This window comes from Microtus ochrogaster, chromosome 1 (genome assembly GCF_000317375.1).
Source record: "Microtus ochrogaster isolate Prairie Vole_2 chromosome 1, MicOch1.0, whole genome shotgun sequence".
NCBI classification, from domain to species: Eukaryota; Metazoa; Chordata; class Mammalia; order Rodentia; family Cricetidae; genus Microtus; species Microtus ochrogaster.
The window spans coordinates 91508043-91526259 of NC_022009.1; the positions used below are offsets into that span (position 1 = coordinate 91508043).

The 18217-nt window shown below is 42.3% G+C and overlaps 1 protein-coding gene across 1 annotated transcript in view; it reads left to right on the top strand.

Moving 5' to 3' along the window:
* The window catches only part of Slc2a2 (solute carrier family 2 member 2), a 29819-nt gene extending 14342 nt beyond the window's left edge, over window positions 1-15477 (top strand). The window contains exons 5-11 of the mRNA XM_005343912.1: window positions 4743-4858; window positions 6299-6461; window positions 7133-7320; window positions 9088-9192; window positions 12766-12867; window positions 14098-14301; window positions 14385-15477. Of these exons, the coding sequence (XP_005343969.1) occupies window positions 4743-4858; window positions 6299-6461; window positions 7133-7320; window positions 9088-9192; window positions 12766-12867; window positions 14098-14301; window positions 14385-14585 (1079 nt within the window). The 3' untranslated portion in view covers window positions 14586-15477. The remainder of the gene's footprint in view (window positions 1-4742; window positions 4859-6298; window positions 6462-7132; window positions 7321-9087; window positions 9193-12765; window positions 12868-14097; window positions 14302-14384) is intronic.
* Window positions 15478-18217: the final 2740 nt, after the last annotated feature.

The following is an 18217-nucleotide window of genomic DNA, read 5'->3' on the forward strand; positions in this document are numbered from 1 at the left end:
TCACACACACACACACACACACACACACACACACACACGTACGCACTTTTTTAACACAGTGGGAAAAACATTAATCTTTTTTCAAAATTGAAAATAAATGCTATAAACATGTCATGCTATAGCATAAAGCTGGCCCTCCTGAGTGACTTGTACTGCCCACGATCATTAAAGTCATGTCTCATTGCATTCTGAGTATTTAAGTTTCCCAGAAATAGAATTTAAATTCAAGTTCCTGTGACTTCAGACCTGAGAGCTTATTTCTATCATTCTTTCCTGAAATATAGAGAAAGGGACAACTAGGTGACTTTTTCTTAGTCTATTTCCACAGGCTACAGGTAAGAGTCCCATATGAGTTCTGCAGAGGTGCAAATGCCACATCACCCATGTAATATGTTTTTACAACATCTATATAATGTAGAGTGATAAATTATATATTAAAAATACTTGACAAAAGTAGCTTTTGTCAAAAGACCGTCTATTTTCTTTTAGAAGATGAGCATTCTCAAATAGGAAGCCCATAGTAAATCTTATTTTTAAATTTTTAAGAAAATACCAAACTCTGCAATTAGTGAATGTCTGGATATGCCACTGTTTACACCATACCTGATCCCCTGCGTGTTTAAGAAAGCTACGGGAGGTCTAGAGTGACTGATGCTCAGTGGTTAAAAGCACTGACTGCTCTTCCAGAGGACCCGGATTCAACTCCTAGCACCCACACAGCAGCTCACAAACCTTCTGAAAACTCCAGCTCCAGGGGATCTGATGTGGTTCTATGACCTCCATGGGCAACAGGCACACATGACATAAATGCAGGTAAAATAATCATACATATAAAATAAAATTAAATATACCTCTAAAAAATAAAACTATAGAAAAAAGCCAGAGAGATGGTACAGAAGTAAAAGCACCTGCCATGAAGTTTAACAACCTGAGTTCAATTGAGGGGTACCATACGGAAAGGGAGAACAGACTCCCACAGGTTCCTCTCTGGCTTTTACAGGAACAGATAGACACGTGTGTGTGTGTGTGTGTGTGTGTGTGTGTGTGCGCGCACGTGCCAACACGTGTGCAAGCACACACACACACACACACACACCAAATGACTAAATAAATAAATGTAATAAAAAAGAAAAATATAGAAAGCAGTACTTTTCAAAATATTTGTGTTTAAGTCTTTTTTTCAAATGAAATTTGTAGTCTGCTTTTTGGTAAGGTGGTCATTTTCAATTTCTCAGAAAATTAGAAAAAACCTTCCTCAAGAGCCAGCAATACCACTTTTGGGTATATACCCAAAGGATGCTCAATTGTACCACAAGAATATGTGCTCCACTGTAGTAGGAGGCTGCTTGTTTGTTCCCAGGTCCCTAGAACCGAAATAATCACACAGAAACTATATTGTTTAAAACATTGCTTGACCAATGACTCTAGCATATTCCTAGCAAGCTCTTACATCTTATTTTATATTTTATCACAAGGCTTGTGGCCTACCGACAAGGTTCCAGCTGCTGGTTTGTGTCTTTCTCCTGTGGTGGCTTCATGGTGTCTCCCTCTGGCAGGGCTACATGGCTTCTCCTGACTTCGCTTTCTTTCCCAGCATTCAGTTTAGTTTTCTTCGTCTACCTCTATTCTGCACTGTGCAGCCTAAGATAGTTTCTTTATTAACCAATGGTATTCACAGCATACAGAGGGGAATGCCACATGACTCAACTAAGTTCATAGCAGCATTGTTTGTTATAGCCAGAACTTGGAAACAACCTAAATGCCCCTCAACCAAAGAATGGATAAGGAAAATGTGATACATTTACACAATGTAGTACTACACAGCAGAAAAAAATAATGACATCTTGAAATTTGCAGGCAAATGGATGGCTCTAGAAACATCATATTGAGTGAGGTAACTGAGACATAGAAAGACAATTATCACATGTACTCATTTACAAGTGGTGTTTAGACATAAAGCAAAGAAAACCAGCCTACAATTCACAGTTCCAGAGAACCTAGACAACAATGAGGACCCTAAGAGAGACATGCATGGATCTAATCTACATGGGAAGTAGAAAAAGACAGAATCTCATGAGTAAATTGGGGGCATGGGGACCATGGAAGGGGATAGAAGGGGAGTAGAGAAATATGTAGAGCTCAGTAAAAATCAATGAAAAGAAAAAATATATCTTAGGTTCAAATACTTGTAAACTGAATCCAAGAACTTGTCAAAAAGATCATCCATCATGATCAAGATAACTTCTTCCCAGAGATACAGGAATGGCTCAACATTGAAAAATGTCAATGTAATCCACCATATAAACAAAATGAAAGAAAAAACCCACGTGATCATTTCATTAGATGCTGGAAACCCCTTTGACAAAATCTAACAACCCTTTATCATAAAAGTCTTGGAGATATCAGTGACACAAGGGACACACCTAAACACAATAAAGATAATATACAGCAAACCGATAGCCAACATCAAATTAAATGGAGAAAAACCCAAAGCAGTTCCATTGAAATCAGGAACAAGACAAGGCTGTCCACTCCCTCCATATCTATTCAATATAGTACTTGAAGCTCTAATTAAAACAGTAAGACAACCGAAGGAAATCAAGGGGATACAAATTGAAAAGGAAGAAATCAAAGTATTGTTATATTTGCAGATGATATGATAGTTACATAAGTGGTCCTCAGAATTCTACCAGGGAATTCCTACAGTTGATAATCACCTTTAGTAATGTGACTGAATACAAAAAATATCACTAGCCATCCTATGTACAAATGACAGACATACTGAGGAAAAAAACAAGGGAACAACACCCTTCATAGTAGCCACAAATGATATAAAATATTTTGGGGTAACTTTAACCAAGCAAGTGAGATATTTGTGTAAGAAAAGCTTCAAGTCTTTGAAGAAAGAAATTGGAGAAGATATCAGAAGATGGAAAGATCTCCCATGTTCATGGATGGGTAGAATTAACAGTAAAAATGGCCATCAGTGGTTTTTTTTTCCTTTTTTAATTGATTTTTTCGAGCTATACAGTTTTCTCTGCTCCCCTCCCTGCCTCTCCCCTCCCCTTCAATACTCTCCATGCCCCCAATTTACTCAGGAGATCTTGTCTTTTTCTACTTCCCATGTAGATTAGATCTATGTATGTCTCTCTTAGGGTACTCATTGTTGTCTAGGTTCCCTGGGATTGTAATTTGTGGGTTGGTTTTCTTTGTTTTATGTTTAAAATCCACTTATGAGTGAGTACATATGATAATTGTCTTTCTGGGTCAGGGTTACCTCACTCAAAATGATGTTTTCTAGCTCCATCCAAATGCCTGCAAAATTCAAGATGTCATTATTTTTTTCTGCTGTGTAGTAATCCATTGTGTAAATGTACCACATTTTTCTTACCCATGCAAGCTGGTACATCCCCTTTGGATGTCAGTGTGGTGATTTCTCAGAAAATTAGGAAACAACCTTCCTCAAACCCAGTAATAGCACTTTTGGGTAATATATCCAAAAGATGCTCAATGGTGCCACAAGGACATGTGTTCAACTATGAACCTAGGATTTTTGATGCAATAATGAAGCTTGGTTATCCTTATTGGGATAGCTGAATTTCATATCCCCTTCCCTCTTCTGTACCTCACTACCACCCAATGCAGATAGTGAGGTACCCCCATGTGGTGTGGACTCAGCTAGGCATGGAACCTACACATGGTACTCTACTCCCCTGATTCTGGGTGAGTCACTTCTCACCTCTGTCAGAAGGTAGGCTTTTCTTTGACGTTCTGACTTCCTCTTTTTAAAGATTTATTTATTTATTTTATATGCATTGGTGTTTTACATGCATGTATGTCTGTGTGAGGCTTTAGATCCTCTGGAACTGGAGTTACAGCCAATTGTGAGCTGCCATGTGGTGTTGGAAATCGAATCCAGGTCCTCTGGAAGAGCAACCACTGCTCTTAACCACTGAGCCATCTTTCCAGCCCTGACTTTCTCTAATCCTTTAAGTCTGGACGAATACTAAAACATCTCTAAGTTCTTTTCTCAAGACAACCTTAATGACTATGAATGAACTAGACACTAAGTCCATAGAAACTGACAAATACATAATTAAGCATTTTTCAATTAATATTTCCAACTACACTAAATTTCATTTAGTATAAATGTCAATCAAGGATTTCTGCATAAATTAATACCAACCAAAGTTTTTTGTAGCTGGGCAGTGGTGTCATACTCCTATAATCCCAAAACTTGGTAGGCAGAGGTAGGTGGATTGTAGAGAGAGCCCGCCCTTTGGGGGCGGGACGGCCTCGGGAAAATGTCTATAAATTGGGGTGCACAAACGCTGGTGAGCCCTTCTTCCTGGCTCCTGTTTCTGGGCATCGCTGGAACTTCGGTTGCGTGAGTGCTCCCTTTATATTAAAGTTGCTTTTATATTATACCAATTGGCCTGAATTAATTTGATCCGCCTTTAAGTGGATCTCTGTGAGTTCGAGGCCAGCCTGATCTATGAAGTGAGCTGTCACACAGATAAACCCTGTGTTGAAAAACCAAAACAAACAAATAAACAAAAGAAGGAGGAGGAGGAAAAGAAAAGTTTTCTGCATTACCTGGACCCATAGTTGGGGACAACGGCTCCTTCAAAATACCTGGAGAGTGACTTCCAGTAAGGCTAATAACTGTAATTGAGCTGCATACTTCTTACTGAAATGCCCTGGGTTCCATTTTAACATGTCCATGTTTGTGTCTCACACAGGGCTAATTTCAGGGCTGGTCCCTATGTACATTGGTGAAATCGCTCCAACCACGCTCCGAGGTGCCCTGGGCACTCTGCACCAACTGGCCATTGTCACAGGCATTCTTATTAGTCAGGTAAGATCTCCTCGTCCTTTACTGTAACCACCTTCTGCTCCATCTCCCTCTCCCTGCTGTGGCTTCTCATTGCACCCACCACGGAAGGGGAGGTGCAAGGGAGGTAAAGGAAGCGGTGTAAAAAGCAGGCTTTTCAGCGCCAAGATGAACTACTACCATTCCTTACATCCTACTTGGAGCCGTTGGTTGGATTGCAATACAAGTGAAAGTCCCAATACTATCCTAGAATTAACATTTGAATTTCAACAAACAGCTAACTCCAGATTTTTAACTGTCTGAGTTTCTTGGTTTTGAGTAAGTGATCTGGAAATTTAAATTCAATTATTACAAAGGCTCTTCTTCGGTTGGCTCTCATTTCCCTCTTACCCTCTGGCCTCAGAAGGATCTTTGGAATCCCAAAGTTAAGATATCGAAAAGGTCCTGGTCCTGGATAGAAGTGGGAGGACCTTGGACTTCCTTCAGGGCAAGGAATCTGGACTGCTCTTCATTCTCGAGAGGGAGGGGGAATGGAGTGGGAGGGAGGGGGAGAGGGCAAGGGGAGTTGGGGGAGAGGCGATGTGTGCGAGGAGGGGGAGGGAAATGGGAAACGGGAAGGAAGCAGAATTTTTTTTTTGCAACAACTAAAAAAAATAAAATAAACAACAACAACAAAAAAACAAAAACAAAAAAGAAGATATCGAAAAGGAAGTCTGTAAACCACGGCAACAGGTATCATAAACCTGGTTGTCACATGTAATTGTTGTCATAAAGTGGTTGCCATTATGTAATTGTTCTATCTATGAAATGTTTAAGTTCTGCATAACCTAAGATGGGATTTTGAAGAAAAGCTGCAAGTCATGCATCTCTCTCTCTGTGTGTCTCTCTGCCTCCTTCTGTGTGTGCATGTGTGCATGTGTGTGCGTGACATACATGTCCATGTGCATTCACAATATGAATGTGTGCAGAGGTCAGAGGTTGATGTCAGGGATCCTCCTCTGTCGTTCTCCACCTTGGTTCTGAGTCTCTGAGAGGGAGCTTGCTGTTGGGGTAGACTGGCAGGCTGGCGAGCTCCGGGGGTTTGCTTGTTTTGTGTCTGTATTCTTCCAGGGCCTGGGTTGCAGACACACATCACCACACCTAGCAGCAATTCTGACAACATAATTCCATCTGATTGCTTCCAAGCATACCATGTGTTTTGCTTTTGTTATCAAGAGTCGAGTTCATCTCCAGCATGAACATTGGGTTGGGGAGGATGGAGGCAAGCTCAGCTGAGTCCCTTCCTAGCGAATTGTTCCTGATTGGGTTAAGACGGGACTCCCTAATTACAGCCTCCCCTCTGTGCCAACAGAAACCAATAGTCGGGGATCACTGTTAAAGAGTCAACGCATTTTCTCATGAGTTGCCGTAGAAGCCAGGCCCAAAGTACTGTATGTCTGACGTGCTCCTTCCTTGTCCTTTCAGATAGCTGGCCTCAGCTTTATTCTGGGCAATCAGGATCGTTGGCACATCCTGCTTGGCCTGTCTGCTGTGCCAGCTCTCCTACAGTGTCTCCTGCTCTTCTTCTGTCCAGAAAGCCCCCGATACCTTTATATAAAGCTGCAAGAGGAAGTCAAAGCGAAGAAAAGTAAGTGTGTAGGGAGCTGCCTGATTCTCATTAAGGAATTGTCAGCTAACACAAGGTAGTATGTGTGAATGGCTGCTCATAAAATCAACATGAGGATTTTGTAGATGAAGCTGATGACTGCGTAGAAGAACACACTGAAGTTAGATATGGCTGCTGTGTTGTGCTGGACTTACCTGTTCCTGGCATGTTGTGCGGTCACTCACACCAGGAGCTCACATGTAGCCCACTGGGGTTACCAGAGGCTCCCAATCCGCCCTTCTCAGAACTGTGCTTTAGTGATGAGGCGCATAGTGTTCTCTCCCCACTCTCTCTCTGTCCCCCATCTCTCTCCTCTCTCTCTTCTCTCCCTTCCCCTTCTCTCTCTCCTCTCTCTTCTCTCTTCTTTCTTTCTCTTCTCTCTTTCCTCTCTTTTCTCTCTCTCTCCCCTCTCTCTTCTATCTCTCTCTCCCCTTATCTTTCTCTCTTCTCCAGATGAAGTCAGATGTTCTGCTTTTCTTTCTTTAATCAAAGAACAGCATTAAATCTAAGCAAAAAATAGTAAGAAGAATTGCCAGTATCTATGCTGCTAGGTCAAAGAAGGGGGCATGCAGATCTGCAGTGCCTTTGTAACCAGAAACAAAGTGTTTGTTTTTGTTTAATCTGGGATGTTTCAACCTGTTTTGGGTGGTCAGGCTTGAAGAGACTAAGAGGAACTGAGGATGTCACCAAAGATATTAATGAGATGAGAAAAGAAAAGGAAGAGGCAGCTACTGAGCAGAAAGTCTCTGTGATCCAGCTCTTCACGGACTCCAGCTACCGACAGCCCATCATTGTGTCTCTAATGCTGCACATGGCCCAGCAGTTTTCTGGAATCAATGGGGTATGTTTAAGACCTCCTAACATTAAGAGAGCAAAGGGAGATGAGGTAGAAAGAAGCTTAGGCTTAAGTCACTGGAAGACATTTGTAAAAACCTGACCTCAAATATTCAAATATGTGCTCGGTAGTAATTTATTTCCCTTGATTTGCTTCAATGGTTCTCAGAAATTAGCTTAATATTTTAAAATGCCAGCATTCAATAGAACTTTGACTCTATTAAGAAGAAGGCAAAGCCGGGCAGTGGTGGCACACACCTTTAATCCCAGCACTCAGGAGGCAGAGGTAGGCGGATCTCTGTGAGTTCGAGACCAGCCTGGTCTACAAGAGCTAGTTCCAGGACAGGCTCCAAAACCACAGAGAAACCCTGTCTCCAAAAACAAAAACAACAAAAAAAGAAGGCAATAGGCTGGCAGATCACTGAGTTCAGAGCCCCAACATGCATATACAAAGTATAGAGATAGATGTACAGATAGATAGATGATAGATTCAAGATATATATTGATAGATAGATAGATGATAGATAGATAGATTCAAGATATATATTAATAGATAGATGATAGATAGATAATAGATAGATGATAGATAGATAGATGATAGATATATATTGATAGATAGATGATAGATAGATAGATAGATAATAGATAGATGATAGATAGATGATAGATAGATGACAGATAGATAGATTCAAGATATATATTGCTAGATTGATAGATGATAGATGACAGAGAGATAGATAGATAGATAGATAGATAGATAGATAGATAATAGATAGTTTAGTTGCAGTGGCAACTAGAACTGTTTTACACATTGGTGAAAATATAAACTTTTTATTACTTTTTGGTAACTATTAGGCAGCATCTATGCAAAAGCTGAATTTATATCAGACACTTAATCCAGTGATTCAAATTCTGGGCATAAAGACTCACATCCTCCACCAAAATAACTGCTAGAGAATATGCCTGCTAGGAGTGGTAGCACATGCCTTTATCCTAGCACTTGGATGGCAGAGGCAGGTGGATCTTTATAAGTTTGAGGCTAGCCTGGTCTATATAGTGAGTTCTAGGTCAGCCAGGGCTACATAGAGAGATGCTGTCTCAAAAAAAAACAAAAACAAAAAGTATTTACCCAGCAAAACTATTCATAAATACCCTAAAAAATAAGTAGAAGAAGTAACTGAAGTATAGTAATGCAGGTATATCAGAATACCACATAGTAGTGACAATGAACTGTCCAAATGCACAGGGCAACAAGGATTCTTGTGGAGACAATGTTTAGGAAAAGAAGCCGGAACAAGAGAGTATGCATGATACAATAACATCAAGTACAGGGCTTGGCAAATTCATCTATCATGTCAGATGTTAGGTGAGCAGCTCTGGGAGGACGATGGATAAAGGGATAGAGGGGTTCTGTAGAGCCGGAAATGAGTTAGTCCTTAGCCCGAGCTCTCTTTACATGATTGCAATCAGTTTTTAACATACAGGGGCTGTTCACTTGGTGTACCTGTTATAAGGTTATACATTAACAAAAAGTTTAGAAATTAAACAAATAAAGGGAATGAAGCAATGGAGTTCTCAGCCAAAGCCAAGAACTCTTAAGCAACCGGGAGCTTTAAATGCTGAAGGAAGACTTGTCTGAGAGGAGGGCGAGGCAAACCTTACGGGATTCTAGGGACCATGGGGCCACAAAAACTAAAAATACGCAGCTATATATCTTGGTTTGGGGGCCTCAGGGGGAGGCTCCCCTTAAGGCTGGCCTATTCTGATTTTGCAGATATTTTACTACTCAACCAGCATTTTCCAGACAGCTGGGGTCAGCCAACCTGTGTATGCCACCATTGGCGTTGGTGCCATCAACATGATCTTCACTGCTGTCTCTGTAAGTCACTACCCAGAGGAGAGCCATGTCCGCTCCTTGGCCCGGGAGTGCAGGTGGGATGGTGGCCTATGATTAAAAGTATCCGCAGCTTCGTCCACGTGCCCTGTGTGTGCACAGATAAGTGAGTGGTGGGGAAAGTCCTGTGCACACACCGGCTACTGCTCTAAGATGAGCCCGGCTGAGCTGGTGAGTCACTGGCCCTTCAACTGTGGGCGGTGCCAGTAATCCTTTCATTTGGTGAATTAATAACTCACTGGCAAGACTTTCTTCATTCTGGTTGTTCTCTATTTAAACACCTCAGGGTCGGCTGATAACTTGCCATCATAGCAACACTGGGCACCTTCCCGAGCTTCTCCCTGCCTGGTGGAGGGATTTCATCCTGATATCTTGGGGAAAACACTGAAAAAGCTAATAGATAACTAAGATTGTAAGCAGAATTAACAAACTTGGCAGATTCCTATGATGTTAGCTCACTGGGCAGAACACAAGGAAATGGCTCCTGGTGATACATTCCAATATGTGTAATGGGAGTCTGGGTAGAAATGATATAAAATATGAAATTTTATTATATTATCAACTCCAAAAGAGAAGTTATTTACTTTCTTAAAGCCAAGGACTAGTTTAATATTTTGACCTAATCAGAAGTAGTACAAAGGCTTCTCAACTAATGAAATCTGCTCAAAACGAGACAAACTCAACTGATTCTTACCTTTGAATACAACATGTTCAAAATGCTTTTGAGTTTTAATGTTGGTCATAACACTATACTCAGCTTATTTTGTTCACGTGCTTTTTTTCTCTGTACATGGACTTTATTATCTTGGGGTGGTCAATAAATTACATCCTGAACCCCCAGACCACATTGCCCAGTGCTAGATCATGGAGAACCGAAATAGTGTGAACTAAAGAGAATGCCCTGTCTACAGACTCCACTTCAGAGACAGACGGGGCAAGCCAAAGGCTGCTTCAGTCCCTCAAGGCCATTCCTGGGCCTCCGTCCAAGGCACTCTTAGTCCTTTTGTCTCCTGCAAATGGTACTTCTTACAAAATGGACATGTTATTAAAATACATTGCTTAAAAGAGCATTTGCTATATTAAGCATCAAGTTGTTTAACCCAAATCCTAAGAAAAAAATGTGCAGAATTTTATTTCTTCCCTCGTACCCATACTCATTTGAATGGAGAAGCAGTTTAAATGATAATTATTGTAAATTATAAACATAACATGTACCTTAATTGTTTTGAATATGGAGCATTTTGAGTTTGTTCTTTTTTTTTTTTAACAGAAGTCTTAAAATAGATGACTGACAAACAAAGGAAATCAGTTCTAATCATGTCATCAGAATGCCACAACTAAAGAAAGCATTGCAGTTTTTATGTAGGTTTCCCAAATACTAGTGGTGGTAGACATCTGTGATCCTAGCATTCAGGAGGAAAAGGGAGGTGTATCTCAAGTCCAAGTACAGCAAGGCTCCACAGTGAGACACTGCAGCAAACCGAACCATATCACAACACAACAAATGACACTAGTTTTGTGTCCCTGAACTTGAAAACAATGTCCATACTGATGCGTGCAGAAACATAAATCACCTAGCCCATTTTTCCTGCGTACTTGAGAAACGGAGGCGCTCCCAATTACACTCTGAATGATGTCCAGGCTCTATGGCTATGGCTTTCATCCGTAGTGATGAGCTGATGGAGAGGTGCTTATGACCTTGAGAAAAGAACAAAACAGGAAGGAAGATGGGGAGTTGAGGCAGGATGGCTCTTGGATCAAAGCAGGGGCTGCCTGGCTCCAGCAAGGCACCCGGACCTGAGGGATGCACAGACTGGAGCACAGATGAGGACTGTGATCCAGCAGATGGCCCAGTGGTTGGTCATGATCCTCCGCTGCTCATGTGCTTTGGAGTGTCACCTAGTTTCCAGGACAGAATGCAACTCAATTTCCAACACACATACTTTTAGTTTTTATTATCCAGTTAATATTTTTCACTGACAGAAGATGCAGATAATCCTGTGGAAATATTCCTGTTTTCTCATACCCTGATAATACTATGTCAACATCATATATCATCCCTCCTGCTTTGAAAGAATCAAGATGTATAAGAGAAGAGATGGTTCAGTGGTTAAAAGCACAGACTGCTTTTCTAGAGGGCCTGAGTTCAATTCCCAGCACCCACAATCATCTCAAACTCCAGTTCCCAGGGACATGATGCCCCACACACACCTGCACGCACTGTAGGGGTGTGGTACACAGACATAAAAGCACATATAAAGCACCACACACTAAAGAAAGACATAGGAACGTTTTTCTTGCTTTCTTCTTAGTAATTAAATGTAGGCTCTTGGCTTGTCACCATTTCTAGAGTTATCTGAAACACCGATCTGAGTGCCTCTGAGATAAAAAGGGCTTTTACTGCAGACAAGTGCTCCACAGACGTCTGCAGGCCCAGAGCTCTGCGTGCTACTGATGTTGGTTTGCTGTTAGCTTACTTAATTTGATGAACACAGCCAGTTTACTCACCAAGTTGGGAAACTATGGTGTGTGTGTGTGTGTGTGTGTGTGTGTGTGTGTGTGTGTGTGTGTGTCCAGTGTTGACAAGATCCCATGGGTTAGACTCTTGAGTGTGTGTGTGTCCAGTGTTGACAAGATCCCAAGGGTCACACTCGTGTGTGTGTGTGTGTGTGTGTGTCTGCCCAGTGTTGACAAAATCCCATGGGGCAGACTCTAGTCAGAAAGTGATGATCTTGATTCAAAGATTCCTAGCTCAAAGAATGGTGGCAGGTCTCCTCAGTCAGAATGAAGAAGCACTCTAACATCTTGCTGTGATGTCATCTCTTTCCAAATACACAGTTTATCCTCACAAAAGGTACATATAACCACACCCTGAATATACAGAGCTCACTGATTTGGTGCACTGACCAAATTCTCTGTACAGCAATCAAATGCACTTAGCAGCAAGTAAACCATCATAACTTGACTTAACTAAGCCTTGAAAGGTTGGATAAGAATGGTTGACGCCAGAACAGTTGAGCTGTCTCAGATGTCTGTGGCATAGGGACTCTTGCAATGATTACATCAGCAGATGAGAAACTGGGGTCACCTTTTTCTCTGTAGCACAGCAGGTTCTTCTCCTTTCTTTGGTGATGTTTGGGTTGAATCCAGGGCCTGTGCATATGAGGAAAGTAATCTACCACTGAGCTACCACCCCAGCCCTGGGAAATGGAGATCTTTCACAGCTTCATGTCAGAGATATTCTCTTAGGAGGCACCAGGATGTATAGTCTCTCACTACTATATTCAGAGGGATGGCCCTAGAGTGTTGGGAAAACTCTGGTCTATACCAAGACTGAACTTCTCAAATCCATATGGCCAAATGAAGCCAATGTTTAACTTCCACTGTCAACGGAGACTAGCACTGCCATCGTACACAAGTGTCATCTGTTGCATGTCTGTAAAAGGTGGCCACGGTACTGCCTTCATCCCACTACATACATTAAAACAAACTCCTTAGTGGGCAAGTGTGCAAGCACGAAGACAACAGAATTCTGAGCTGACGTGTGAACTTCCACAGGTCCTGCTTGTGGAGAAAGCTGGGCGGCGGTCCCTGTTTCTAGCTGGAATGATTGGGATGTTTTTCTGTGCCATCTTCATGTCTGTGGGACTTGTGCTGCTGGTAAGTTTGGTACCTGGGCTGGTAGTTTTTTTACCACAAGAAAACATCTCTGGCTCCCAAGTTAAAGAATTCTACATGTATGTAGCAAGTACATGAGACTGACTTACTAACTGAGAGGGGAAATGTCAAGCGAAGAGAACTATGTTCTTGGGGTGAGAGATGTAAGTACCAGGATGCCACCTGCGAGTTGGGGCAGCTGCATGGGTGGTTGCCTGCTTGTGTAACCATGGGCCGTACCTGACCCCCCTCCATCCTACCTACATGCTCATCTTGCACATGGGGAGTCAAACCTTGTCTGGCCATCTTGGTAGGAAGACTTAAGCATTCTGGGTCTTCTTGCTTGTCACAGGGAAAGATTAATTATAAAACAAAACCCCAAAAGCCCTAATGCAAGGGATTGGCTGGGCAAGGGCTCCAAATACAGAAGCAAGATTTGGGGGCTGGAGAGATGGCTCAGAGGTTAAGAACACTGCCTGCTCTTCCGAAGGTCCTGAGTTCAGTTCCCAGCAAACACATGGTGGCTCACAGCCACCTGTAATGAGATCTGGTGCCCTCTTCTGGCCTGCAGGGATACATGCAGGCAGAATACCAAGAATACTGTATACATAATAAATAAATAGATTTTTAAAAAAAGAACAGAAAAATTAAATGAAAATAAACTCTGAAAAAAAAAGATTTGGTTGGGTTGGACTAACTTGTTTCAAACCAGAGTAACTTGAATTTGATGAAAAACAAACACACAAGGAAGAGAGACATGTGATGTGGAGATGCCCTTCCATATATGTGCTGCTCTTATTGGTTAATGAATAAAGCTGTTTCAGGCCAATGGCTTAGCAGAGTAAAGCCAGGCAGGAAATCCAAACAGGGAGAGAGAAAGAGAGAGTAGGCAGAGTCAAGGAAACACCATGTAGCTGCCTAAGGAGACAGATGCCAGAACCTTACCTTACCGGTAAGCCACAGCCTCATGACAATACACAGATTAATAAAAATGAATTAATTTAAGATGTAAGAGCTAGCTAGAAAAATGCATGAACCGTTGGCCAGTGTTGGAGTTAGTATAGTTTCTGTATGATTATTCGGGTTTGGGCAACCGGGAAATGAACGAGGGGTCTCGGTTCACAGCTGTGCCCACCTCTGATCTCAGCCTGAGAGAACTCAGAAGCTTCTAAACTCAAGAAAGCTACAGCCAGCAGTCACCTGCCCCACTTACGACTTTCTCTTTGTCTTCAGGATAAGTTCGCCTGGATGAGTTATGTGAGCATGACTGCCATTTTCCTCTTCGTCAGTTTCTTTGAGATTGGACCAGGTCCAATCCCTTGGTTCATGGTTGCTGAATTTTTCAGCCAAGGACCCCGCCCCACTGCTCTGGCCCTGGCTGCCTTCAGCAACTGGGTCTGCAATTTCCTTATTGCTCTCTGCTTCCAGTACATCGCGGTAAGTACCCACAAGGTGCAAACCCCCTCGAGGACCAGGCAGGCCGTCCAGCTGCTAACCACCGCTGTTTGCTCTCCTTGCAGGACTTCTGTGGGCCTTACGTGTTCTTCCTCTTCGCTGGGATCGTCCTGGCCTTCACCCTGTTTACATTTTTTAAAGTTCCAGAAACCAAAGGAAAGTCTTTTGAGGAAATCTCTGCAGAATTCCGGAAGAAGAGCGGTTCGGCCCCACCCGCCAAAGCGGCTGTACAAATGGAATTCCTGGGGGCTTCAGAGACTGCCTGAGGAGGACCCGCAAGCCCAGGAACAGACAAGAAGGGAACCTTGTGTTCCCTGTCAACCGATTCCTTCACGAGTGTACATCTACACCCAAGAGTTTCGTTTTATACCTTTTGAAGAAGTTGTACAGACTTTGATCGGAAATGTCAACAGATGTTACCAAAGAAAGTATTTTTTTTTAACTCAGAGAATCTATTTTTTTGGCGCTAAAACTCCTAAATAAGTAAACCAAAGGAGCTGTTAATTTGATGCTCAACAGGGAAGATGGCTTTCTTCCCAGCCCTGTCGGTTTTTTAAAGCTGAAACGGAAGTGCTTTTGACATATCACTGCATTCTAAAGCATGCAACTAAGAAACCTGAAGCTACAACTGGTATCAACAGAGTTAAATAAACATGGTTAAAATGAAATTTCCTTAGTCACATCGCTGAAGCTAGAGGGCGTACGGCTGGTGTGAGCAAGGCTCATGTTCAACCTGACATTTTTGTTACCCTTCCTCAGTGTCTCTCACTGTATTAGAGTCTGTGTTTTACTTAAAATTATTTTTCTGTATTTTTATATAGAATAGCTGAGTATGTTAAATTATATTTGTGCTGAAAAACTATTTTTATAGCTACCAAAATTTCCTGTATTAAGAGAAAATAGTGTAGTTCCTTTGCTTGATGTATTTTGCAGTTAAACACTCTAGATTTTCCTTGCTGCAGAGCCTAGATTAGCCATTAATATTAGCAAGTAAACCATGTTATTTCTCTCTGCTTCAGTTCTTTGTGTTATGCTTTTTTTAATTCCTGACTAGCATTTTTGTCTGAGGGGTTAGAAGACACACATAATGGGTTATGAGTCAGGTGTTATGTATATTGGCTCCAAACTCTAATAAATAGTATCAATCTCACAGGGAAATTTGGAGTAACACGTTGCTCTATTTGTTAAATTTTTTTTTTTAAATTATGATGTCTCAAAAGGAGTTGACTTTCAGACCTAATAAAAACCCTCTTTAATTTTTCTGGAAACACCAACTGGGTTCCCTGGCTTGCAACAGCCACCCCCTTTTACCCTTTTCTCTGTCTTTACCATGCATAGGTCCTATAGAAACTACTCTGTTGTTGGCACTAACATCTGCTGTGTGTAACCAATGTGGCCATGACATTCTAAGGGCCCTCACCTGTGTGGGCAGATTGAAAAGACTGTCCCTAATTACAGTTAGGGACACACAGGTCACTAAAATGTCTCTAAGCTGTTTTCCCCACAAAGTAATACAGGAGACCAATCGTTCATGGGTGGAAGGATTATAGATGGATGGATGGACGGACAGACAGACAGACGGACGGACAGACAGACGGGTGGACGGAGGAATGGGTGTATGTTGACAAAGAAGTGCTTAATGTTTTCATTTGGGGAAGGGTCCAGTCAAGGTCTCATGCAGTCTAGGATGGCACTTGAACTCCTGCTTCTAATTCCCAAGAGCCATGATTGCAGACATGCTACCAAACCCACACAGTGAAAAGATGCTTCTGACATGTGAAAAATTTCACTGAACACATTTCTTTTTCTTGTTCTATCCCTCTCTTACTTCTTTCCTCTCTCCTTTCCTCTCCCTGCTCACATTTCTCTGTTTAAGTACGGGTTTGTGTAGTGTTCTGTGATATGGAACTCCTATGTAGACCAGACTACCCTCCAGCTTGTGGTAATCCTCCTGCCTCTGCCTCCGGGCTATGGGATTACAGGTGAGTAAGCACTATGTTTGATCCTTTTTTGGTGTTTTGTTTGTTTTCTCTTGGTCAGACTTGTTCACATACATGCATGCGGTCTAAACCAACAAGAACTGTTTCTATATTTTCCCCTCTCTTTTGGGGACAATTTGGGTGATTTCTTTCTCAACTTGAAATTTCCAGAGGCAGTCAAAAGGAAGCTTCAGCAGCTCAGACTTTTGTGCTAGGCTGTGAATTGAGAGCAAAAATTAAGATCTGTCTGATGGGGCAGGGGCTCTTGTTTTCTACCTCGTACAGATGCTCTGGGGGGGTTCAAGGTTCCAATTAGTGATTCAGGAGCTTAATGTTCTTAAATGAATGAATATGCTTTCTATCAAACCGTGGTCCCAGGCTCCATTCTCTGGGAGAATAAAGTAGTAAACGTTTTTAAAGAAACCCCAAAGATCACTTGTAAGTTATAACTAGTTATTTTTCAATGACCCCAAAGTCAAGATATTCCAATCTTGAAGTTTTCTGTCTCATAGAATTGAAAGTGCCCTATGTTGTGCCCTGGCTAAGATGGGCCCAGATCAAAAGATGCTGAAGGCCTTAGATAATTAGTTTAGTACCAGTTTGGCATACACAAGGCAAGCATTACAGAAAAGAAATATGCGGAAAAGGAATGGGATTGTGCATTCTTGTGATTAACCTGCCTATTAATAGATGTATAGTTCTTTTTTTCTCTATTTTTTTTATTGAGAAAAGGAAAAAAAAGTATCTGCCTCCTCCCAGCCTCCCATTTCCCTCCCCCTCCTCCCTCCCTTCTCCCCCTCCCCCCTCCACTCCTCTCCCCCTCCCTCTCCAGTCCAAAGAGCAGTCAGGGTTCCCTGCCCTGTGGAAAGTCCAAGGTCCTCCCCCCTCCGTCCATATCTCTAGGAAGGTGAACATCCAAACTGGCTAGGCTCCCACAAAGCCAGAACATGAAGTAGGGACAAAACCCCGTGCCATTGTCCTTGGCTTCTCATCGGCCCTCATTGTTCGCCATGTTCAGAGAGTACGGTTTTATCCCATGCTTTATCAGTCACAGTCCAGCGGGCCTTGGTGAGCTCCCAATAGATCAGCTCCACTGTCTCAGTGGGTGGGTGCACCCCTCGTGGTCCTGACTTCCTTGCTAATGTTCTCCCTCCTTCCGCTCCTCATTGAAACCTTGGGAGCTCAGTCCAGTGCTCCAGTGTGGGTCTCTGTCTCTATCTCCATCCATCACCAGATGAAGGTTTTATGGTGATATGCAAGATATTCGTCAGTATTGCTATAGGATAGGGTCATTTCAGGTTCCCTATCCTCAGCTGCCCAAGGAACTAACTGGGGACATCAAAATGGGCTCCTGCAAAACAATCTAGGTTCAAGTCTCTTGCCAACCCTAAGGTGGCTCCCTTAACTAAGAATTGTGCTTCCGTGCTCCCCTATCCAACCTTCCTTTATCCCAATCCTCCTGTTTCCCCAAGTTCCCCCCTCCTCCCCTTTTCACTTTTCTCTCCCCATCTCCTCTTACGCCCATCCCACCCCAACGCCAAGATCCCAATTTTCTCCCCGGCAATTTTGTCTACTTCCCATAGCCAAGAGGATAACTATGTGTTTTTCCTTGGGTTCACCTTCTTATTTAGCTTCTTTAGGTTCACCAATTATAGACTCCGTGACCCTTACTTATGGCTAGAAACCAATTATGAGTGAATACATCCCATGTTCATCTTTTTGGGTCTGGGATACAACACTCAGGATAGTGTTTTCTATTTCCATCCATTTGCATGCAAAATTTGAGAAGTCATTGTTTTTTACCGCTGAGTAATACTCTAATGTGTATATATTCCATACTTTCTTCATCCATTCTTTCATTGAAGGGCATCTAGGTTGTTTCCAGGTTCTGGCTATTACAAACAATGCTGCTATGAACA